The sequence below is a fragment of the Mya arenaria genome, chromosome 3, assembly GCF_026914265.1.
Source record: "Mya arenaria isolate MELC-2E11 chromosome 3, ASM2691426v1".
In the NCBI taxonomy this organism is placed as follows: Eukaryota; Metazoa; Mollusca; class Bivalvia; order Myida; family Myidae; genus Mya; species Mya arenaria.
The window spans coordinates 2,606,660-2,633,591 of record NC_069124.1 but is presented as its reverse complement, the minus strand read 5'-3'; the positions used below and the strand labels follow the sequence as shown (position 1 = coordinate 2,633,591).

Sequence of the window (26,932 nt, the reverse complement as noted above, 5' to 3'; positions counted from 1 at the left end):
AAAAGTATCAATCTTGAGTGACTCGACTACTAGAACTTGTTGATGGCTTATTCTATTTGGGGAGTATGGAAAGACTCGTCTGATGCTGGCATCTTTTTGATAACAAAGCTGACCAAAAATTTGACATTGTTCACTTTGTATATTTACCCTCGCCATCGGGTAATTTAATATCCATTTGACAAGCACGCTACAGATTTCATTAAGTCTATAAGTATTAAAAACAATAAAATTGTAAATTTAAAATAAAAAAGCAACAGTAAATGTAGCGTGGAAACTTTGGACCATGAAATATATTCATCAACGAAGTCTATTCATTTTGACAGTTGGGCGGAAATATATTCAAAGGATGATGGGGTTTACATATATACAATGTAGTGCGCAAAAGCGCTAAATTTAGCCAATGATTGAGCTAGGTGATTACGTCATTCGTATTTACTTTGTATTATGCACGCCTCGGAGCATCCCGGAAAGATTCGAGATAAAACTCGGCCTTTTCCGTATTTGTTCTATTTTTGAAAACCTACTAGAGCGTGACTCCGTACTGTCTTCTTTATACCGGTAGTGAAAACATGCCACTTATAGGTTGTTTACACTCGACTACATAGCGGAATTAAGTTCATATTTATTCTACTTTCCTTTTAACATTTTGTGGTCTAGAAAAAGCCACTCGCAGAATTTTGCGAGCTTGAATAAAAGTCACTCGCAATTTCCAAATGTCGCTCGCATTTTGCGAGTATGCGAGTCTAAATTCGAACCCTGCGGACACAGGTAGAGCACATGACACGTCGTCTTGATATGTCGAACAAATGTGGCAAGTTATTTTAACATATGTCAAAACAAGATAAGTTACAGCCCGGAAACGAGAAATTGAGATGGACGCACTGACAGACGAAAGGTGCGATTTGAATATACCCACCTTAGGAGGCATAAAATGCAGTAACGGATATCGATAAGTTTTTATTTTAGTAAAAAACATAAAAATATATGATTATGAATTTACTGTATATGCACTTTTATATAAATACAGTTCATTAGTTGAATATGGACATGCGTATCCATAGAATACACTTTCATAACACATAAATAACCAATTCTAAAAATATAAAAACAGGAAAAGCGTGAATATATAGTTATCATATGTTGCGTCGTCGCTATTTCTGTGACTTCGCATATATGATTGCGACACTTGTTTTCGAAAAAAATCGAGAATTCTAAGAAAGCAATCAAGAGCTTCTTGGAAATATTTTTGTTACCAATCCTTAATGTAATTTCATTTATTGTCTGGTCACTCAACAGGACTCGTTTTCGTAGACGACGTCACAATGATTATATTTATACTGCATAATAATATAATATTTACAACTCAACTTCCATTCCTTGAATGAACTACCTTTCGGCAATTGCGGTCATCAATCGATGAACGCAACATCTTCGGATCGCAATTCATCGCATAACAATATACATGAACACTATTGATCTTGTTATTGTTTGTATTGTGTCAGCAGGTCCCGTAAAATATAAATCAACATTTTAGAAAGTGCTAAGTTATTATATTTTAAACGTTTTGTTGCCCGAGGGTCCGCGGCGAAAGGAGCTTGCTAATATATACAGGTAAGAGAGAACAATTGCATTTATGGACGTTGTTTGGTGAGATAAATTTTTTCAGACATTTCTACAATACCAACATTTCAGCAGGTTTTCTTGGCCTTTTTATGCACAAAACACAACGTCCTAGTGCTAATGTCGCTAACATAACGTCCAAACTGCCAAAGGAAGGATTGTCACATGTAAAATGAGTATATAAGCGTTTGTAGGTTATGTACGTATTCAACTTCTATGACCGTACCACAAAGCAAATGTAAGATTTTATTTGTTAAATAATAATAATAATAATAAAAATGGGTGAACGTCGACGTTTCTTCAGTCGCGTGAGTTCTGACGACGTTTTTGACCACGTTCTACTTGACAAGGCCCTTTTCAAGGATTATAAACATGGGCAAGAGTCGGTAGCCGAGACTCCACAAGATTGTGAAACATTACCAAATCGTTGCGAAACGAAAAAAGACAAGGAAAGTGTTCATTCGGTCTATCAAGAAACTGAAAAACTCTGTTGGGACAACACTAAGAAGCCGGTTCGAAGATTGGACTATTTAAAAAGCGATACCCAAGGCAATATTTGCAACAACTATGAAAAGTATTTGTCTGAAAGGTACTTGCCAAAAAAGTATATCTCGAATGACCTGAAGATATGTGATTTTGTCAGGGAGCCACCGTCTTACTGGGTGGGCTTCATTTATAGGTTTGTCCCGGGGACGACGAATCTAGAAATTATCGTGCAGCAAACAGGTGTTCTCCCTGATCGCCTTTACAAATACCGCTACTCTAAACTGAAGGTGTCCGTGGCGCTCGTCGGTCGCCGTTCGAAGAAAGTGACGCTGATAGATTCACGTGATGACTATAGCTTCCGGTCTCATCGGTTAAACCTTCCGGCGAAGGACAAGTACGCGGTCCGGGAGACGGGAATGCGCGCCCGACTGTATCACTACACAAACATGTTTTCAAAGACATGCTTCGTGGAGTGGCAAATTGAGCTGACCCGTTGTACCACGGAGGCCAAGACAGAGTGGCGTCGCTTCCGGAACAGTCGGGAATGAACACTTCCGGTCGATTGAGCTGCAAACTGATGGTGTATTTACAAAACTAATCATGCAATGTTGTTGTGTTTGCAACTGGTGAACCTATTCAAGTGTCTGTTTTTGCTCGTATATATAACGCAATTGAAGTGGCGTTCTTTGGCATTAAAATTTCAGATTGAAACTGAATTAACATTCAATTTTTCTGTGTACTTCGACGCATAATGATGATGATGATGATGATGATGATGATGATGATGATGATGATGATTATTATTGTTATTATTGTTATTGTTGTTTATTATTATTATCATTATGATTGCTTTATTATTATTATTTATTATTATTATTATTATTATTATTATTATTATTATTGTTATTATTATTATTATTATTATTATTATTATTATTATTATTATTATTATTGTGAAACGCCATGGAATAAATTTAATCTCACAACATTTAGATACTCGGTTTCTTGTTCGTTCAGTTTATATCTTTTTTATTTTTGTAATTATTTTTTTGTGAGAATCAGATGCATAATTTCTCCACGTGTATTGCCGTCATGAGCGGGAGGCATTCTATGCTCTTTCTGGGTTCCTTTCCAGGTCAATATGTCTTTAACATAAGAGCTATGGTGACATTAGATCGCTCACCTACATGTAGTTCCAAGATGATACCGGACATGACGTATACAGCAAAGATTTTAAACAACAACGTAAAGAGAGGACCAATAAAACTATTTTGAAATGGAGTCATCGGTGTGGCAATTCTTCACTGTTTTATACCTGGTGAAATTCAGTCAATTCATTCAGGCTTTATCAATTAACTTTGGTAACAGCTCATACGTTCAAATCCGTCTTGAAAAACGTCGGTAGCAGCACATACAATTACAATATCGGGCCATCGCGACAAGATTTTTTCTGCGGATTTCTACCAAGTTCCGGAGAGTACATGTTGCAGTGAGAATGGTCTCTGGAATATTCGCTACATATTTATTTAAAATAAGAATAAAATCTTCGAATATAAAAAAAAATACTGAATATAATCTTGTTTCACAATTTATAACAACTGTAAATAAACGCGAAAAAGTGCAAAAGTCGTCTGCTTATTGCCACACTTTTATTACAACACTTTTTCGAAAATATTGAGACATTGGTACTGTTGGATTTTTTTTGAAAAGATCTATCATAATTATGAAGTATTATTAAACAATGTTAATCAGAGTTCAATAGTGCGTCAAGTTCTTTTTGAGCGTTCAAATTAAAAACTTTGAAGCCGTGTTTTCTGAAAAATACAGAAAATGTCAACTTGTGGCCGTGTGGAAAGAAGCCGACAAAGTGTCCTGCTCGGTGTCACAGTATAATGGTCCTATCTGAGTAAATAACAAGCAATTACTTTTAACATGGTTCTTTTTTAGACAAATATAAGGCTGTGGCCCTTATTGTGCACGTGAGAAGTGGCACTTGTGTTCCAGTTGAATATCTTGAGTTTAATGAAGATCAAGTCAGACGCTCGCAAAAAAAAAACAGACGAGCATAAGGTTGCCAACATTTGACATTTTATCTTACCCTTTGACAAGTTTTGACCCATACTCAAAATTAACCATGTGTTTATGAAGACACATGTTCTAGCCGAGTTTGATACTGATTGGCATCTAAAATACATGTATGGCCTCTTAAATGTTACCAAGGTTTAACTAACATTGAGTCAGTTGCGTTTTCTAACCAACCTTTAATCAAACCCAATTTCATAGACCTTTGAGAGATTTTATATGCCTAAGTCATCATTAGAATATGTTGCCCAGAAAAGTGGAACAGTTACTCAGAAGTCAGTGGCACATTGAAGGTGAAAAATACATGTAGAAAGTACCATACAAAAAGAGTGAGGTACAGCCCGGACACAACCACCTATACTCTTTGTCTTTATATGCATAATTTCATTGTGAACAAACATTGTGACCTTTGACTCAGAGGTTAGGACACGTGCCATGCACGCGCTAAGTGGTCTTAGGTAGGGACACAGGTAGAGCACATGACACGTCGTCTTGATATGTCGAACAAATGTGGCAAGTTATTTTAACATATGTTACAGCCCGGAAACGAGAAATTGAGATGGACGCACTGACAGACGAAAGGTGCGATTTGAATATACCCACCTTAGGAGGCATAAAATGCAGTAACGGATATCGATAAGTTTTTATTTTAGTAAAAAACATAAAAATATATGATTATGTGTTTACTGTATATGCACTTTTATATAAATACAGTTCATTAGTTGAATATGGACATGCGTATCCATAGAATACACTTTCATAACACATAAATAACCAATTCTAAAAATATAAAAAAGGAAAAGCGTGAATATATAGTTATCATAGCGTCGTCGTTATTTCTGTGACTTCGCATATATGATTGCGACACTTGTTTTCGAAATAAATCGAGAATTCTAAGAAAGCAATCAAGAGCTTCTTGGAAATATTTTTGTTACCAATCCTTAATGTAATTTCATTTATTGTCTTGTCACTCAACAGGACTCGTTTTCGTAGACGACGTCACAATGATTATAATTTATACTGCATAATAATATAATATTTACACCTCAACTTCCATTCCTTAAATGAACTATTTTTCGGCAATTGCGGTCATCAATCGATGAACGCAACATCTTCGGATCGCAATTCATCGCATAACAATATACATGAAAACTATTGATCTTGTTATTGTTTGTATTGTGTCAGCAGGTCCCGTAAAATATAAATCAACATTTTAGAAAGTGCTAAGTTATTATATTTTAAATGTTTTGTTGCCAAAAGTGTTTCAATTTTACGTTTAAAAGTGATTTCAAGTGGTTGATCTTTTCCCGCGTTATTGTGACGTCATTTGAAAAAAATGTTTCCGGTAACAGTCGGGTCGTCCTATTTACAGAATGGGTAAGAAAGGATTACTGAAAGGTAATCCGAAATGAAAGGAATATTTTTTTTAATGTTTCTTGAATAAAATAATGAAATATTGGTGTAAATATAAGGAATGAATTGCGGGGTTGATGTCATTATCGGGGATATGAACGCAATTGGGTTGGTCAAAGTACACTTAGACCAGCCCAATTGCGTTTATACCCCGATAATGACATCAACACCGCAATTCATTCCTTAAATGAACCCGACATCTAAATCCCGAGAAACTGATACTTAAAATTCAAATGTAGTTACTTTCATAGTGCTTCCTACTTCAATACTATTTTGCGATGATATGGAGAGTTCTTGAAAAAAATGTCAACTTAAACCACCGGGGCTTATTTGTATATACATGAATACCACGTTTTAAAAGGCCTTTGAATATAATTTTGCTGAAGCCCTAATGCCCAAATTTACAGAGAGTTTGGTCGTTACGAGAATTTTGCATGTCCGATAGATTTTGATTAAAAAATAAGATACAAGGTTGGATTAGCCTAATCTGTTAGCACCTATTTCTCGAAACATCTTAAGCATTACATTTGATTCATTTTAGCAAAATGCCTTTCTAAAACTTGATATTATAAAATAAAGACTAGTTTATCTAGATTATGATAAAGATAATTTCCTTCGAGTGTCAGCACTTCTGAATGAGAGCATAAATAATACCAACACAAACAGACTGGTTAGCTTCATCCTGTAATAAGGGAGGGAAATTGGGGCCAGCTACAACGGGCTTAAACTGCCAGTCCTTCAGAAAACAGCCGCTGTTGTGACAATGCAATATGGTGAGTAACAAAGAAATGTTCCTTCATTCTGTCTTTTATTCCAATCCTTTACAATGTCATATCACAATTGACTATTATTAAAGCAAAAACACAAGCAACTTTCACTGCTCCGTGAAAGTTGTGGGAATTTTACACTAAAGATCTAATATACGAAGACAACATGTTTTATTTATATCTGATCTTTAACCCACATTTCTTGTTGGTCAAATATTGTCATCAATTGTGCTATTATTGCCCGTTCTGATATACAAAAACACAATGTACACAATCACTAATTCTAGCACGACATTAGTAAGTCAAATATCACCATCAAGTGTGTCATTAGTCCCCAACACTCTCTCAAATACACTCAAGTCCAGTAACCTATTCACCGAGACAAACACAGCCATGGACATAACTGCAAAGGCCCCAGTTATGATCATGTCTCGATTTCTTGTGCGGTTTTCCGCGCTCTCTGCCTCAGCAGCCTTGCGGTTGGCCTCCTCCTTTTGTTTTGCTTCAATCTCTGAAAATACAGTTGGAGGATTTGGCGCAAATGGTAATAGAATACAAAAAACATTTACACTAGTTCATTTTATGCTCAGTTTTTGTCTAACCATTGTGGAACAAATTATTATTAGGCAGTCAGAACAACAGCTACATTCTTATCCCACATAAAGAATAACCCCCGATAGACATTCAATATAGTTTTGTGTAATAAAGTGTGAAAAGTTAAAACATGGTGAGATTAAAGTTTCATAATGATCCTTAAATAAATGTATAGGAGATAAGGAGCAAACACAAAATGCAAGGCTTGTACAGTGACCTTGACCTTAAACTGGCAAAGTTCCAACATGGCTTCTGCAGGTCACCTTTATAAAGAGAACTTGTGAACAAAGTTTCATGAAGATTTTTCCATAAACATATATATAGGAGACAGAAAATGCACGGCTCACATCCTTGACCTTGTTTAGTGGCCTTGACCTGGCACAGATCCTACATGCAATTACACATAGCCTTGACAAGAAGAATAAGTGACCCAAATTTTATACAGATACTTTAATGGAAATGTAAAAGTCAGTGCTCCAGCCAGGATTTGAAAAGGGCAGGGTGGAGTTTTGAAAAGGGCAAGCTACATGAGTCGTGTAGAGGTTGGGGTGGTTGTGGGGGGGGGGGGGTCCACCCCTGTCACAAGGTGTTTGTTTTTTTGTGGGGTGGTTGGGGGGTCTCCCCCTAGAATTTGTTTTGTTTTAATACTCAATTTAAAACATTTTCCATGATTTTCAGACTTATACAAAATGGTGCTGTTGTTTTTTCTCAAAATTTAGAAGGGTGTGAAAATTTGTCTTTTTGTCTGTGGTAGTATGATTGTACATGTTTGGCATCTTCTTTAGTGCAATGTCACATATTTCTTTTAAAAGTTTGTAAGATGAAGACAAAAACAAACACAGTTAAACATCAAATAAATAGATACACACAACAAAAATAAATGTAGGGGACGAATCTTAGGTTGGTACGATCGGGTTTGGGTACGAATGTTACATTCAGCCTGTTTGTTATTTAAATGTCTTTGGTAAAATAATGTTTAATATGCTGATGTTTTAGAATAAAATGACAATAAAAATCACTTCCCTGGTTTAAAAAATCACTTATTAAACATACCGGTAGAACATTGATAAAATAACTCCGAAAATCGTTCTGATAAAATGGCAGTTTCGGCGAATTTTGACAAGATCGTGGACATGATAAGTAAATACTAAATAAAGCATCAACATAATTTTGTGGATTACAAAGAAATTTTCATCATGAATATTTTATAAATAAACTTTCAAAACATTTACTGAAAAGGTGATGTATTTGATTGTATTAGCGCCACCTTTCTTATGTTTACATATCGGCAGTGCCGTCTGCTTCAAATCAACAATGTTGAAAATGGCAATTCTCGTCTGTACAATACCATAAACAATTATTTTAAAAGATTTAATTGTGCTTCACAACATTTTTCACCATCCCTTCGCATTTTCTATCGCATTTTACGAACTTTCATCATTGGTTGAACGAGTTCTCAATGTATATTCTGATTGGCTGATATTCAATAGGCACGCCTCCTGCCGATGTTTCCCTATTTGGCTCTTCCTAATTATCGGATTAGTAGATGACCGATTATGAATACACAGGTCGTCTGCTCACTACACAAATACACAATTAGCTGTCATATGACTTGGTCAAGGCACATGGAAAGATGAAAGGGCAGTACGGCATATTTTAAGCAATCAATGGGGGCATGGTGACACCTAGCGGGAACACTATTATCATAAGTATTACGTAATTTGTCTCAATTATGACAGCGGATTAAGGGCTGTCAATCTTTTATAATGATTTCAATAGTAAAAAGGGCACTAACGGGATATTTGGGGCTAATAGAGCATTTGTGAAAAGGGCACTACTCAAAAAGGGGGCAGGGCGGTAAGAAAAGGGGCACGGGCGCTGCGCCATTGAAAAACAGGCTAGCTGGAGCACTGAAAGTGGACACGAAAATGTAACAGACAAAAGGTCAAAGGGCATTCCTATACCCCACACTGCCACACTTTGTGGTGGGGAGCAACATAATCAGGCTCCTTAGCACAAGTGGGGAAACCAGTTAACAGAAGACACCAGTTTGTCCAGCTTAGTGACCAGCCTTGAGGCCAGCAAACTTAAGGTGTATTGTTGAGAAGCGATGACACTACAATGTACTAACCTAGGTAGCAGTTTCAATACAAGATTTTAGTTGTAACTTCAATAATCTTAAATCTTATCATCATAAATGGAAACACATTGAAATTTTTACTTCCTCAACTTTTTAATCATTTACAATATTGAATGAAGTTCAAGTCACTCAAATATGTAGCAAAATAATTAATCTATGACACTTAGATAATTTCTATTTACGACTAAAATAGACTAAGATCTTTATTGAAATGGCCTCCTCCTGACCTGTAGATAGTTATACCAATCTCTGCTCACAAGGTACAAGATAGCTCAAGTAACATACCCTCCTGTGTAGGTGGGAAGAACTCGCGAAGAATCCTTCGAGTGTGTAAACAGAGGTTCTCTGTGAAGCCATGTAGATGGTTAGTCAGGGGGTTGCTGTTCAAGGGGGCCTTAAGAAGGGGGGCTGTGTAGCTAAACACTAGTGCGTCCAGCGATGATGGCCTGCAAGGAAGAGTTTAAATGTTTAATTCCATACACCAGGTTCTCATAGAAGCTGTTACCATCATGTACATGGGATAACTGTTCAAACGACATTCATAATTGGGGCTGTTTACCTAAATATCAGTGCATCCACTGATGAAGTGTTGTCTGATTAGATGATGTTGTTTTTTCACATGGGTAGTCTGCTGTACCTTATAGGAGATATGAATTAGACAGCAACAATTGCTCCTCAAAACAATGAAGTCATATCCAATTATAGATGGAAGCTGGTCTAGCCGTGTAAATGTCTGCTACTCATCCCTAGGCTCTACAGTTTGTTCCATATCCACAGGGCACTGTATCACAGTCTTTAATTTGGTACAAAAGGACTTCCGCCTGGTCTAACAAACTAGATGCCAAATGGTGACATGAGGAGCTTGTTGACAAAGCCTTTTACACAGACATAATGCTCTTCTATGTAAAATATTGCAACACAGAGTTGAACAATACATCTGCCTGCAATACTTCACCTCAGCATGGTGAATCTCCATGGGTTTTTTTTTAAATCCTAAAATGGTAAAGAAAAGCCCAGATAAGGTTCAGTCCAGACCAGTCCTAATAACAGTACTCATTTTGACATTTAACCTCTAAGTATGACCTGGACCTTTGAGGAACAGGACTGGGTCTTGTGCATGACATGCTGCCTCATCATGGTTTACCTTCATGGTAAGTTTTTGGAAAATCCTATAATGCATGGTAAAGATACAGCCTGGAAAAGGATCATTTTAACATTTGACCTCTGAGCGTGACCTTGACCTTTAAAGTATAGACCCTGGTTTTGTGTGCAACACACCATCTCATCATGGTTAACTTTCGGTGCAAGTTTTTTTAAAAATCCTATAATGCATTGTCAAGATACAGCCAGGACAAGTTCAGTACGGATGGATGCACGTATGCAGGCACGGACACACGCACATACATTGTTTGGTTTCTTTATTTTTGTTTGATTCAGAATAACTTTTAACTGATTTAAATCACATCAAGTACTCACGTGCTACCGAAGAAGTAATCTTGGTCCCCGAGTTTCTGAGATAAGTACGTGAGGCAGTCTTTGGCCTCACGGTATATCTGAAAAACAAGATAGATGTTTATCAAAAATATATAAATATTAAGTGCATTTTAGAAGTATAATACATGAACATGTATGTATTAGCAACCCCCCCACTGTCCTACATTCCAACCTGACAGCCAGGCCGGAAAATCACATTTCAATCTTTTTTTCTTATTACAATTTACAAATAGATTTTGAATGCATATTTATGATTTATACATTAATAAAACCAGACTTTTATATTTTTTTAATAATTTTATGTAATTTAATTTAAATACAAAGACATTAAAACATTTAAAAGTCAAATCAAATACCCTCATGAAATGCACTAATTCTAATGGGAGTATTGGCTTATCTGGGGTTGCTATAAGTATGAATTAGTTTAGTTTAATTTCAGCTTGAGTGTGATGGAAGCCGAGATGATATGAATCCATCTTGTTATTATTCCCTGGGAAGAAACCAGTTCTGCTCTCCTTTTACAGAGACCAAGAGAATATCATATGCTCTTAGTTGGGGCTGAATTCCAAGACCTCTTGAATGAGAGGCAGATGCTTTTTTCTCAGGACCACTCTCACAAGTGATAACTTTGGTTGAAGTGAAAAGTAACAAACTAAACCACAAACATGAATTTTCAAGGGAAAACATGCTCCTTGACAAGTGGAGAAACAATCGGGAGAACGGTGAATAATAATGGCTCTACAAGCAAACAATTGATAGCTCTGTCTATCAACATTGAAATTATAATTCAAACATCATAATGGCTTTACTAACAAACACTCAACCCTTTAACACACATTTAGTCATGTACTTATAATAACATTAAAATAACTATTCAAAATCAGTTAAAAAAATTACATTAAAATGACATTTATCCAGTTATCATCCCTGAAAGATAAGAGCGTGCCAAAAAAAGAGTATTGTAAAGGCTTAACCACTGTTCACAGTTTTCCCAGGTTATTGAGTAAAACAAAAGTTACATTTAGCTGGAATGAAGTCACAAGCCAAAAACATCCATACTGACGTTAATAACGAATGGGCAAAGCTTCATGATGTAAAGAGCATTAACAGTTTGCAAGGTATGTGTGGATTTAAAATTTTTGCATGTAACCACTGACGTAAAGAGCATGCAAAAACTTATTCTTTTCATTGAAAAACAGGCAAGTAAAATATATTCAATTGTACCGTAGTTACTCTGTGTCTATGATATATCCTATCTTTTCTTACATTCTGATAACTGACAATTAAACAGTTCAGTTTCTGTTGTTGTTTTTTGCTTGAGATGTGTACTTGTGCTTCCGTTACGCTTGCTTCTACACTTACATGTAACCTGCTTACAAAATGTTTCCTTTTTGAAAACAAGCAATTTATTAAACATTTATGTTTTATATAAATGTATAATCTTGATCAAGGTTAATTTCTTTCTAAAAAGGAAAACTATGTGACATTTCCTCATCTCAAGGAAACTTTCAACCCCCAAAGCGGGGAAAATGCTGCGTTGAGACCTCTGTGTGAAAACAATAGATTGTCATGTTAACAAGAGCGGCCAAACTGAGCTTATAAACACTTTCAGCTGACAAAAGAAACACATGTAAGAGGCCACAAATATAACATAAGGCTTGAAGAGATGAAGATTTTGAAACAGAAAAAATGGAGTTAGGAAAACAGGCACTGTGTGAAGATATTGTCCTAATTCAAACAGGAATTTTGTACACACCACATTCTACAATGTTCCTTCAGGGGCCTAGCTATGCCCAATCTGATATAATTAACAACTACAAGATTTTTTTTTACCCCACTTTGCCGTCCAATATTTCACCAGTTTTGCCTTCTGTAGCAATAATGGGCAAGTGACCATATTGCATTAGCTATGCTCCTGACTTCTAAACCTAACCATGCTTTGGCTCACCTTTGCATCTATATTTTCATTTGTCACATTAGCCATGGAGTGGGGCTCATACACTTTCTTTAAGGCCTCCTTGTGTAGTCGAGATGCGAGCCAGAATTTGTACGGGAAGGCAGCCGTCCGCGTGAACCAAGGTCCTGTCACATTGGAATAGGTGTCGTTGTCAATCCACAGCTGATGAAGCTGCATAAAAGTACATGTGCACAAATTCAGATTACAAAACATTTTCTGATTTTGATAGACTGGCCATGTCAGTCTAAATCAAATATCAGACAATTAATTCAAGTATCTTGTTTTAAAAAAAAAAAAAATCTTTTTCATGATATACCAGGATTTCTTAGTCAACTTTTCAATGGGGTAAAAAATCCAACAGAAGAAAATTTTGCTAGTGAAAACTAAATAAATTATAAAGCCTTTTTTCATTTATAAAGCCTTTTATTCATTATAATTGTACTTATTATGTGACATCTATATATAGACTTATAAAAAATAAAAAGGAAACGGCCATCTCTTGATGACAAAATGCTATTGCACCAGACTTAAGTCAGATCAATTTGAAAATGATCAATACAATTAAGATCACTTGGTTAATATTTGTGATAATCAGTTACCGGGTAATTACAATTCCTTCAAAACATTACAATAAACGTAGCTGATAGGTTTATCTCTCACCAGTGCAGGGAGCAGTCTGTTGTTCATCATGGCGGTAAAGGCAACCACATCGGCACATTGCTTCCGCGACAGATTTGAGTCAATACCCCAGTTCTTTGCATGAAAGTATGATATCAATTATATTCTACCTGACTTATGTCTTAGATATCTTCAATATTGTCTGAATTATAGACACATTTTACAGTTACTATACATATTTAAACACTGGTCAAGTAAAAAAAAAATAAGGAAACCAATGCCTTCAACACATGATAATGTCAATGAACCATTCAAGCAACAACAAAGCTGTTATTAAGTGATCATTAGCTTTATTATCGCCAATGAAAATGGTGGTCTTCAAAAACTGTATTTGAGCTAATATAAACATTTGCTAAACGGTTCCAGCTTTTGGTTTCTAGTTTTAGCACTCCTTATGATTTGCCACACTTTATTTTGTCATACCAAAAAGTGCATTTTATAAAACATGAGCGAGTCCCTTGAAAACGCATATACAGTAATTAACTTACAAAATGACATATATGAAATTATTTTCTTACATTTGTGAAATCAAATTTTGAATTTCCACGTATATAGATATGTAAGTCAGAATGAAAATATTAACCTGTTTCCTTAAATAGTTAAAGATATTGTTCACGTCAGTTTCCTTGACATCATTGTGCCTCATCACTGGAAAGTTTCCTGTCAATCAAATACAATTAAACATACAAGCAAACTGTTCTTATACAGTAACATACATTGTAGGTACATACTTCAAACGAAAAGTGAAGGAATTTTAATAAATTGTAGTTTCTAACTATGAATATTGTTTTGAAGATTTTTTATTGAAACTAACTTTTGTTGAGTAATTACTTTTTATTAGGTGTTTCATTAATTTGGCATTGTGAGGATAAACATGTTGGCACTTGCACAGTACAATATTTTTTGTTTAAGAATATTCAACAGTGATCTGTACTAGATTTTACACAACCATGATGAATCTGTTTATATTTTTCAGCTCCCAAGTATCAAACATGGTAAGTAACCCATTCAGAATAATTAATAAAAATAGACGTATCCAATCATTTACCATTAGGCGATGACCAAGGATTTCTGGCTTTCTTTACTTTCACTGGAACACCAGAAAATCTACAATATGCCTGAAATAAAAGTAACATGTACTGTATAATATTACAGAAGAATTTCTAACTGTCCTAATAACAGTATGCATTGTAATATTAAAACAATGTAAAAGCAATCATCGAAATTCCACTGCTGAACAGTGTAGATAATATTTCAGTACCGGTAATATCATTGGATTGTGAAGGCCAAGCAAATGAGCAATCTAGAGAAAGACCCGATACAACCTAAGCTATTTATGTGTAACTCACTGTTTAAAGTTTGCTTAAATAAAAAGAAAAAAAAAAGATATTTTCAAAGTATCGAATTGGTAATGTTGCAAACTGCAAGATGAGTGTACGCTAACTATGTCAAATGAATACTCTTCTCTTGCGGAGATAACGTACCAATTAACAAACGAGGAAAACAAGACTTCCTTCAACAAAAAGAAAAATACACATTCAGTAAGCAATCCCGCTTGGCTCAATATTCTTGAGGCTGGAAGTATTTTGGCTGGTCCCTGGAATATCGAGCCAACGAGTTTCGACTGTATGTGATGCATGATCGGAGTCGCAAGACCAAGCAAAGGTTTGTTAAACGAAACAGCCAATGCTTTCAGAAATGATTACTGTCTGAAACCAAGAAACCACGAGTGCATCAGTGAATTGCAGTATTTAAATTATTTTTTTGCAAATGTAACGGTCCTATGTAGGCGGCGGATGTGCATTCATAGTATAACATTCCGTTAAAGACGGAAGTACGTTCATAGTACGTATGTTTACTTGGTAATATGAAAATTAGCAAAGCAAGGGCTCTGTGTGGATTGATAATTGACTGTATTTAAAGACCATTTACAAATGGATGAAAACCAGTAATTTAAATATCGCTTAAAATCAAAAAGATTACTAACATTCAAAATTACCTGGTTCTGAAATGGATGGACAGAATATTTAGTGGACAGATACAATTTGAAGGTGAAACTGATGAAACAATTAAAAATTACAATTAAAAGGGGTTGAATAAAAGACAAAAGAAAAAAGAACGTAGCATAAAATCTAGCAAACATACTAATGCCGCAAGACAATTGTGATCAACAGACGGGAGATCCCATTCACCCGGCCAAATATCGAGATGCAGTATGTTGTCTGCCATTTTTATCTTTTTGGTAAATTTATTGATTTACACAAAAGAAACTGATGGGGGTAGTTCCCGGGTTATATCAACCGGGACCTAGGACCGATTATCGGAAAAGCCGGTTCTACCAATATCGATCCCGGGTCGTGATCTATAAACGGACCTCGGTATCGGTGTCTATTTATATCGTAATCGGTACGGACCAATGGGAAAAACTATATGCCAGAACCACTAAAGCCGAAAACTCGGGAAAGGGAAAAAGAAAATTTAAAGAAAATTAATTATTATAGTTAGCAACATAGTTTATGTTAAAGGCAGGGTTGAAAGTCCTCCAATGAAACATCAACAACGTGGGTTAATAAGTTAATGTGATGATACTCGTGATAGTTTTATTATTATATATTTTGAAACGTCCATTACATTTCAATTGTAAGCTAGCTTCGTGGGCTATTTGAGTTTTATATATAAATAGCATAATTATATGAACTATTATTACGAAAATTTTATCTGTTTTGTTCTTTTGTTTATGCTAATATGTGTGATACAAATGTGTGTAGCATGTAATACATCAACAATGCATTCATTTTATTAAACGCTGTAAGCATGGTACTGCTCAATCATTAGGTTGATTAGCTCATGGCTATGCCTCAAACCCACGTAAGTTTACGCAATATTATGTAACTGGAGTTGTGTTACCTTTCTTAAAATGAAGAGTTGACCGATAAGCTGTCACGCACATCCAAATGTTTACAGAGGAGAGCAAAAAGAAATCTACCCAATTCGATAAGAACGGCAGCATTGAATGTTACACCAACACCAAATACATATTTACAAAATTTAAAATGGAGTATGTCTACTTAATGAGTAGTATAAATACCCCATATTTCAGAGCCATACACGATAATTGAGGTATTTTAAGAGTCAAATAGTGACAGCTTAGTTTCAACATCGCATTTTACCCGACTTAATATGAATAACAAATAATTGTATGCCTTTAAGGCTTGATTATTCAATACTTTAACAATATTTGTCGTCATACTAGTATAGTGAAATCTTATACCTGGATATGTAAAATCATCAACGTTTTCGATATTTTCCTCGTTTATAGATCATATTACATTACAACGAGTTTTTTTTGTTTCTCGTTTAAAAAAAAAATCACAATATTTTACTTAAACGAAATTAATATTTAGTACCCATATTGATGGACTGAATTTAACTGATTCTATAGACTAAATGGAGCAATAATAAAAAGAACGATTTCGCCATTAAATTATACAATGAAGACAAACAGTTAATGTATACCTGTCTCTAACAGTTATATTGCCAATTGTAATAAAGTATTTCATATCATTTATAAAAAAAGTATAAACTGTAATGAGGAAAGAGATTCATCCTGTTTCAAATCAAGTGTTACACAGAACAAAAAGGGTACAGCATATACTTAAGGTTCTTAACATAGTATTTAACATTGACACACACATATATATAGTTTTATCATATTGACCAATTTACAACTTATTCATGATTCTAGTTGTTTTATCCACAGCGCTTCATGAATGACAGTATCAAAAGCCTTCTCGTAGTCAATAACTGCACAGTATAACGTGTGTTTTTACAATAATACATTTTGTACAACCCTATGTAAAATAAATAACAATCAGCTGTATTTCCATTGTCTCTTAAACCAAATTGTTAGAACAGTTTCATATTGTAACGGTCCGCTGTAGGGGGTGGATGTGCGTTTATAATAATGTAACGGTCCGCTGTAGGCGGCGGATGTACGTTCATGGTAAGACATTCCGTTAAAGACGGAAGTACGTTCATAGTACGTATGTTTACTTGGATGGTATTATGTAAATAAGCAAAGCCCGGGCTCTGTGTGGATTGAGAATTTACTGTATATAAAAACCAGCTGAGCCCTTCAGGATCGTGCATGCTTTCCTCTGAAGGGATCTGTTGGTGTTTGTTTGACGTCGCACGTTACAATATTCACACCAAGTATAAGTTATATTGCGTTAATATGACGAAAATGTTCTTGCTATAACATTTACTACTGTAATTCCTCTGTGATTCGAAGGATTATTTCGATCACCTCATTTGAATCGAGGTACAATTGCATCTCTATACAAGGCCTCTGGATACACACCCTTATCAAATAACTTAATAGTTTAGCCAAATAAGGAGAAAAAAGATGGATATGAATATCGTAAATGATAGTAGAAACGGCATCAATATATATGTCTACACTGTAGTGTTCCAATACAATTTATTTGAAATATCGTAAAAATGTTGTTTCGCTGTCTAGTAATTCATCCAACTCGTCCGTTTTACACTGATCCCAACTGGTCTTATCAGAAATAGAGCCACTGCTATATGCGGTTCATTAATTTTAAATTAATACGTTAAAAATGTAAATTTTACTGGGCATTAGCAAGAGATCTCATCTAATTTACAATAACATATTAAATGAACTACACTTACACCAAAAGCCGTTTGCAAGTATAAAACCAACCGATCATTTGCAATGTCATTCGGAACTCCTCGGCCATTTTATCGAAAACAACCTCGGATGTATTTGGACGGTTTACATACTCAAAAAGTGGTACGTTTAAGTCCGCTGCAAATAGATCGCGTAGTAATCTGAATTAGTTGTTAAACTTTATGACTTAACTCTTGGGAATATTAATCATGTTTGCAATAATACACTTCACTGGCAATCAATTTAAACTGAGAGCAATGAATACAACTCTTACACACTACATTTAATTAATGATATTATTAAAAAAATTACGGACTACTTCAACTGATGTACCAGCATACATCCGAGGTTGTTTTTGAAAATAATGGCCGAGGAGCTCCGAATGTTGCAATGTAAATATCCATTTGCTCACGGAACACGAGTAGCTTATTACCTTAAGTATTTAGATGACTTAACACAACGATCATCTTCAGATCTACAAAGTATTTGATTGTAGATCTGAAGATGATCGTTGTGTTAAGTCATCTAAGTCATCAATAGGTAAATCCTATTTTTATAGTGACATGTTAACATAACCGTCAAGATTAATATTGTCGAGGAAATTTGACCTTATAGGGGCCGCGCGGAGAAAGTTGCAGTACTGGTCCAGTGGGCGAACGGTCCATTCGGAACTCCTCGGCCATTTTTTCAAAAACAACCTCGGATGTATGCCGGTACATCTGTTGAAGTAGTCCGTATTTTTTTTGAATAAAAGCATTAATTAAATGTAGTGTTTAAGAGTTGTATTCATTGCTCTCAGTTTAAATTGATTGTCAGTGAAGTGTATTATTGCAAACATAATTACGATTCCCACGAGTTAAGTCATAAATTTTAACTACTAAATAAGATTACTACGCGATCTATTTGCAGCGGACTTAAACGTACCACTTTTTAAGTATGTAAACCGTCCATATACATCCGAGGTTGTTTTTGAAAAAATGGCCGAGGAGCTCCGAATGCGAACGGTCGTGCGAATACCCGACATGGTCAATATACAGCATGACGTAGGAGAGAGACGCTTGTTTAGCTGTTCCGTTTGGCTTCAGCCAAATATGGAAACAAGGTTCCCGCGGCGTTTGTTTATGAGTTTTGCCAACTAATCAAATGGAAATTGGTGTCCCAAAGTTGCTCACGTGCTGTGTCTTTGATTCCCATATCTCGTCACCATAACAGTGAAATTTTGCACTAATAGATGTACTCAGTCATAGAAGTCATTTGATATTCAATTACAAACTAGTTTTTCTTTTGCACAGTTGAAGTTAGTGCCTCAAAACATATAAAGTTAATGAGTTAAGTAAAACAAGAGGGCCAAAATGGCCCTATATTGCTCACCTGATTTAAACTGGGAGGAAAGTTATATTTGTTATTAGTCACAGACTTAAATGACCAACTAGTCAATGGTTATTAAGGATGTTGGTAAACGGTCACTACATGAGGCTACATACCAAATATTACAAGTCTTCTGGGTTTTTTTCACCCAATGCATGGTCATAATTTGTACTATCTTGGTCAAGGACCACTATATACCAAATATTAAAAGTCTTCTGTTTTTTTCACCCCATGGTCATAATTTGTACTATCTTGGTCAAGGACCACTAAATGAGACTACATGCCAAATATTACAAGTCTTCTGGGGTTTTTTCACCCCATGGTCATAATTTGTACTATCTTAGTCAAGGACCACTACATGAGGCTGCATACCAAATATAAAGCCCACTGAAAACCAGTTCAGAACTAAAATGTTCTTTACCAATATGACATCTGTAATTCAGTTTGAGAAGAAACCTCTTTAAATTATTCCGTGTTGTTTGTACATTATACCATATAAAATATGCATAGTCATAATGGCACTGAATTGAAGACATAATGAGAAGTTTCTTAGTGCTAATATTACATGTGGTTTTCCAACTCAGTCCTATGCATTTATACCAAAAGTTTACAGCAAGGGCTTATCAGCTAATTAAATAATTTCAGACTGTTAATCTCCACTTGACATGACTCTGAGCTGAGAGCTAAGCCATCATTAATTGGCCCTCTTTGATCTGATGTGGGTTTCTAAAGGATCAAGTTTATTTCTGTAGATGCAGAGTCTCATTAAAGATAGACCATTATAATGACCTACACAATGTTGCAGGATTTGCTCCTCTTTCTTCTATTGTATACTTAAATGGAATTTTCACCCAGCATAAAACTTTTTTATTTCACCATTAAATCATAAACATCCAGTGGTAAAGTTGCTCAGAATTTATTGAAGTTTTAGTAGATATGAATTTAACTGCTGAAGCTAAAGAAAAAAGATGTTTAAAATTTTACTATTAAAGTATATAGAAAACCTGGGAACCCGATGCCGAGCCATTTTTCATTCCATGGACATATTTTGAAGAATCGTGGAAAAGGACCACTACATTAGGCTGCATAAATGATGGGTCTGGGCCTTGCGGTTTCAGAGAAGATTTTACTACATAATTATATAAAAACTTGTGACCCAAAACTGGGCCACTTTTGTCCCCAGGGGCATAATTTGAACAATTTTGCGTTACGGACCATACTGCATGAGGCTGCACACCTAATATCATGGGTCTGGGTCGAAAATTGGGCAACACAAAAGCTAACCTTGAGCACTTCATGCTCAAACGAGCTGAAAAAATAGTAAAACAAGGGCAGCCACAGACTGCCATATCTCCACCAATTCAAGAACAGTATCAACTTCGCATTAAGACAATGAACTACATTTAAACAATTGATAATAACTCAAAACATACTGCAACCCAGAGTTATGGTATATATGCACTGCACTTCTCCTTAATGAGATCTATCTGTATATGAAGTTTGCCCCCAAAAACTAAGTATGAAAATTAACAAATGGAAATTAATATAAAAATACTGCAGCCAAAATATTAGTTTCTGTGCAATGCACTTCTCTTCAAAGGGATCTATCTGTATATGAAGTTTAAAGTCAATACCTTAAAAATATAAAGAGTAATGGAGAAAAGTAGACCACTATGGTGTGGGTATATAAATATATCTGTTTCATAATAAATGCAGTGATATAAACTTTATGTTTTTATCAGGCTAACATGAACCTTTCTAACCCAAACACTTTGAAACAAATCAGCCATAACAAAGGGTTGAAATTTAAATGCATTAATATGCATTCTTAGCATTATGGTGCCTTTTATCCACTTTTTTAGGTACGAAAGAAATCAACACATGAAAAATATGTATTTGTTCTTAAAAAAGACAAATCGTCTGTCTAAATTCTTGAAATGGATTGAAAATTGGCTTTTCTGGTAATGGGTCTTTTCGAAAGTGGGTTGTTCTGACCGGTATTTGGTAGAAATGAAGTAATTCCTGTACACTATTTTAGTTTATTACATCAGTTTTAATAATTATGCTCTCATCACACATAAACAATTGTACCAAAACTGCCATGTAAATCCTACAGGCAGGAATTAAAATCATAACAATACGTGTTGAGAATAGTAGAAGATTTGGATGTTATACTAGTACAGTCGAAACTCGTTATGTTGAACTCTTGTGATTTCGATGTTCTGGTTATGTCAAATTTTTTCAAAGTGTTATGTTAAATCAGACATGTATTTTATTTCCGTAGAATATTCGTTATCTCGAATATTATCCGAGGTCCCAACAATTTCAACATAGTGAGTTTTGACTGTAATTAAGAACGAATTAGTACCATTTATATTATCAATGAGCTCTTATTTCCATTTTATCAGTCATACATTTTTCCTAGAGAAAATAAGAAATAAAATAAAAATGTTTGTAATTACTTTGACATTCTATTTGAATGACCAACTTAAGCATTAAGTTTACCCTATGCTGATATAAGACACCATTTATTGTCAAATGCTGGTTGATAACAGCGTAGGTACCAGGACTCAATGTCAAATGCTGGTTGATAACAGCGTAGGTACCAGGACTCAATGTCAAATGCTGGTCGATAACAGCGTAGGTACCGGGACTCAATGTCAAATGCTGGTCGATAACAGCGTAGGTACCGGGACTCAATGTCAAATGCTGGTTGATAACAGCATAGGTACCAGGACTCAATGTCAAATGCTGGTTGATAACAGCGTAGGTTCCAGGACTCAATGTCAAATGCTGGTCAATAACAGCGTAGGTACCGGGACTCAATGTCAAATGCTGGTTGATAACAGCATAGGTACCAGGACTCAATGTCAAATGCTGGTTGATAACAGCGTAGGTACCAGGACTCAATGTCAAATGCTGGTTGATAACAGTGTAGGTATCGGGACTCAATGTCAAATGCTGGTTGATAACAGTGTAGGTATCAGGACTCAATGTCAAATGCTGGTTGATAACAGCGTAGGTATCAGGACTCAATGTCAAATGCTGGTCAATAACAGCATAGGTCCCGGGATTCAATGTCAAATGCTCATTGATAACAATGCAGGTCCCGGGATTCAATGTCAAATGCTGGTTGATAACAATGCAGGTCCCGGGATTCAATGTCAATTGCTCATTGTTAACAATGCAGGTCCTGGGATTCAATGTCAAATGCTCATTGATAACAATGCAGGTCCCGGGATTCAATGTCAAATGCTGGTTGATAACAATGCAGGTCCTGGGATTTAATGTCAAATGCTCATTGATAACAGCATAGGTCCCGGGATTCAATGTCAAAAGCTCATTGATAACAATGCAGGTCCCGGGATTCAATGTCAAATGCTCATTGATAACAGCATAGGTTCCGGGATTCAATGTCAAATGCTCATTGATAACAATGCAGGTCCCGGGATTCAATGTCAAATGCTCATTGATAACAGCATAGGTTCCGGGATTCAATGTCAAATGCTCATTGATAACAGTGAAGGTCCCGGGATTCAATGTCAAATGCTCATTGATAACAATGCAGGTCCCGGGATTCAATGTCAAATGCTCATTGATAACAATGCAGGTCCCGGGATTCATTGTCAAATGCTCATTGATAACAGTGAAGGTCCCAGGATTCCTCAATACAAAATTACAACAAAAAATGTAATTTTCACAGTTTTAAAATTATACGGATTAGTGAAAAAAATAATACAACATTTTAATTGATATTGGAAAATAAATAGAAATAAAAATGAACACATGTATTAGAATCAATATTATAACCTATTAATGTTAACAGTAAATTCAACATGTTTACATGTTTAGCACTTTTTGGTCACATAGAACTTAGCTTCTACATTGTACATAATAAACTTAACAAACCTAGTAATGTAATAGTAATGGGATGAAACAATGACACATGTTATCATTTATCTGCATAGAAGTTAGTATAATACACCATTCAGGTTAGCACCAATGTAGCATGGTTTGTAAAACAAATACTTGCAGCTGATTGTTTGGAGTTACAGTGTGGTATATACAAATGTATGATTATATGAATACATATAAATGGCAGTGGTCGAACTTAACACAAACCCGCAAGCCCTGCACCGGTAAAATGTCTTCCGTAGCAGGGCTTGTTAAAAACCTTCATAACAAGCAACTGTGTAAGAATTGGGGCTTGTTCATCCAAAAGTCTAATTTCGATGACTGAAATAATGTTCTTTAAAATGGAATGTATTGAACAGGTTTTCTAAAATTCATTTTCCAAATTGTTTTTTAAGTTTATATAAACAAGTTCAGTAAGTTTCATATTGAATTAACACGAATCTGATAAATTAGAGCACAAAAAATATAAAACATTGCTATTTAATAATGCACACATTTTCAACATTATCCACCTATGACTTCACGTTAGAAGTTATTACACTAAAATGGCGAAATCGAATAATAATACAATACATAAATATTGAAAGATTGAACACTACTAGACCTAATATTGCAAACAGTCATGGCATCACTGAAATTATGTTTTAAACTTTACAGCTGTTATTCCAGTATGATTGTTGAAACAACTTTACGCAGTTTTTCAAGGTAGCAACACAATAAGGTAGATTACCATTCATACATGTATTTCTCTCTTGCAGTAGACAATTGGGTTGATTCACCAATCAATTTTATAAGCCAGAATCAAACAAATTTGGAATAACAATGACTCTCCAATGATCATGAAATCTTAATTTGAATAGATATTTACTTTAAAGCACTTACATGATAAATGTGAACATAATGATATAGTGAGGTACAACAAGGGTGCCACAGACATCACGCACCCTTCCCTCCCCCCCGCCATTACTTTCTGTGGCTGCGGAACTAACTGTGGCAAATAATGGGCCAAAACTCCGGATGAACAATAGCAATCTGGAAGACTTTCTAATTTGTCTGAGATATACCAATTACCAGTGTCCAATTTTGAAAAAATAGATTAAAAATGCCCAAGTTAGAATGCCAATATATGTAATAACTTGGACACCACCAACCCAGGCGCCCATAATGGCAGATCCCATAGAATATTACTGATCAGGTATGTAAAATTCAATATATGTTGCTTGAACAAATACAAAATAGAACAGAAACTTTCAAAACTGTTGCCTGCAACAAGTAAATGATAAAAATCTAACTAACTTTGATTACTTATCAATATCTAACAGCACGTACAAGTAAAATTACTATCAAACAAATGATAGGAGACATCATTGACAACTTCATACTCCTTCGTGAGAGGCAAGATTTAATTATTTACAATCCAAAACGTATAAAAACAGTCTTGTTACCGTACATAAAACTAGGTATAAAACCAGGTAATCATTAAAGCGACCTATAACATTGCAGTAAACATCACATAAGGCAACAAGAATGGTACATACGAAACAAAACAAAAGGTCCAACATGGCCCTATATTGCTCACCTGATTGGACTACTGTGATTTTTTTTTTAAATCAGGCAAAAGTTTCTGAAGAGTTTTTCAAAGTCTTCCATATAGCCATGTAGTGGTACTTAGCCCCACCCCTGGCAAGTATGTTTTTTATGAATCAACATATAGGGTTAAATATTCATGTCCCCTGGTGGCCCTTCTTTTTTACGAATCAACATGGGGTGATGGAATTTTCTAGAGGGTCACCTAACGAAAGTTTCTGTGTAATTATTTTAAAATCACGCCAGCAGATTCTGAGGAGAAGATTTTCAAATTTTTCCATAAAGACACATAGTAAAAAGTAGCCCTGACCACTGGCAGCCATCTTTTATTTACGTATCAACATGGCGAAGAAATTTGATACAGGGTTACCTAAGGTGCATTTCTGTGAAATAATGTTGAAATCAGGTCTGCGGTTTCTGAGGAGGTTTTTCCAAAGTTCTGCATGGAACAACTTTTATTAAAGAAATCTTGAAGAGGATCACCCAAGGAACATTTCTGCAAAGTTTAGTTATTGTCCTAGTGGTTTAGGAGGAGAAGTTGTTTGCAGGAAAATGTTGATAACAGATGGAAGACGGACAATCACCCTATCACAGTAGCTCATACTGAGTACTTTGTGCTCAGGTGAGGTAAAAAAAATCCAAAAATAAAACACAGCATAAAACATGGTGCATGTAAAAGATGGCATAATGTTGAACCATTATCATGGCAAAAAAGTCATGTCCCAGCAATATAACAATAATAATAATTTCATAGTACCGGTAAATATGAAATGGATAAATGATGTTAAATACATCAAGAGATCCTGTAAATGAGTTATTGAAACTTTTGATGAAATTGAAATGATGTTATATAAGTTCTATTGAGCTCTTTTATGTGTGGGTAATCTCAAAGATGTCTTTTGAAATGTCTGTTGTTTTTGGCAGTTCAAATGTTGCTTTTCTTTCATCCTCCACTGTAACCAGCCTTTTACCCTCTTCAATCCAAGGTTGACCACTTATCCCTAAACTTCCCCGATCCCCTGACCTTGATGAAGCAGTATTTTCCCCACTGGAGGTGTCTGAACAGTTGACTCCTGCCTGCATGTAGGCATTCACACTATGACCTGACCCTGATGAGTTTTTACTAGTACTGCCATGGGTTGCACTGTCATACATATGTGTTTCCTCGTCTTGAGCCCTTCTTACCTCAGTATTCTGATCACTTTCAATACCAATTTCAATATCCTGGAATCTTGCACAAATACCCTGCGGTTGATTGTTCTGAGATAAATTTGGGGTTAAGGTTTCCTTGGGCCTTAAATTAAGACAATTTGAATCCTTATCTTTAGTTTCATAGTTGAAATCTTGTGCCATCTCATCCCCACTGTCACTTTCAGGGCACGTATCTGAAATATCACTGAAAGACAAACTATCAATAGGCAAATTATCAATTGTCTTGTAATTGCCTTCAATATTAAAACTGTATTCAATCTGATCATCATCAAGCCATTTTTCATCAGTTGCAGAGTCCTGTAACTCAGTTTCTGAATTTTCCCTTAAAGAAGTAGAATTTTCAGAACATGTTCCTGAATTTACTGGCATTGTCTTGCTGTTTTCTGTTGACTGACTAACATCTTGCTCATGATCGTCTGTGTCAGCTGCTGGTTGTTTAGAGTGTTCAATATTGTCTAAAGGCACTAAGCTCTGAGGTTTGATCGAATTTTGACAAAGCACAGGAGGATTTACATTTGGGCCATCAACACAGAAATCTAGCTTGAAATCGAAGTTTGTATCTTGAGTGCTATTAAATGATTTCTGTGCAATATGTGGATGCACACCAGCAGTGACTCCACCATCATTTCCCAGACATGTTGGTACAGAGGGGTCATCAGGAAGATTTTTCAAAATCTCAATTTTGTGTAACTTTTCCTCTTTTTCTTTAAAGCTCATATTGAATTCAGCAACCTTGTTAACAAAACCCTCAACAGGCTTCTCATTCCCTTCCTGCACTACAAGCCCTTCAGTGGAACTGTTCATTGAGTCATCACAGTTTTCAACCAGTGAGCAGACAGCTCCATTCTTCATGCTACCGCCTCTGGTAGCCATATCGCGGTCATCATTTCCAGTGGCAGTGCCACTGCTCCTAGGCTCTGGACAAC

At 35.5% G+C, this 26,932-nt stretch overlaps 2 protein-coding genes across 3 annotated transcripts in view; both read right to left on the bottom strand.

The window, feature by feature from the left end:
* Nucleotides 1-6,392: 6,392 nt before the first annotated feature.
* Nucleotides 6,393-15,500, bottom strand: LOC128226864 (metaxin-1-like). Its single transcript, XM_052936951.1, has 8 exons — nt 15,377-15,500; nt 14,280-14,349; nt 13,815-13,891; nt 13,214-13,306; nt 12,545-12,724; nt 10,579-10,655; nt 9,388-9,548; nt 6,393-6,879 (listed from the first exon to the last, which is right to left on the bottom strand). Exons 1-8 carry the CDS (start codon nt 15,458-15,460, stop codon nt 6,671-6,673), a joined length of 951 nt encoding a protein of 316 aa, XP_052792911.1. The 5' UTR covers nt 15,461-15,500; the 3' UTR covers nt 6,393-6,670.
* A 5,819-nt stretch (nt 15,501-21,319) lies between these two features.
* Nucleotides 21,320-26,932, bottom strand: part of LOC128225990 (uncharacterized) — a 50,538-nt gene continuing 44,925 nt past the window's right edge. For both annotated transcript variants that reach the window (XM_052935883.1, XM_052935884.1), the window contains one exon: nt 21,320-26,932. In XM_052935883.1, coding sequence (XP_052791843.1) covers nt 25,665-26,932 — 1,268 coding nt within the window. In that variant the 3' untranslated portion in view covers nt 21,320-25,664.

Excerpts from the sequence above, each read along its gene's own strand:
- LOC128226864 (XM_052936951.1), bottom strand. The coding sequence starts at position 15,460 with ATGGCAGACAACATACTGCATCTCGATATTTGGCCGGGTGAATGGGAT. Across the intron at positions 14,350-15,376 it reads ACAATTGTCTTGCGGCATTA|GCATATTGTAGATTTTCTGG; the intron begins GTATGTTTGCTA and ends CTTTTATTTCAG. Across the intron at positions 10,656-12,544 it reads ATGAAAATATAGATGCAAAG|ATATACCGTGAGGCCAAAGA; the intron begins GTGAGCCAAAGC and ends CTTGTTTTTCAG.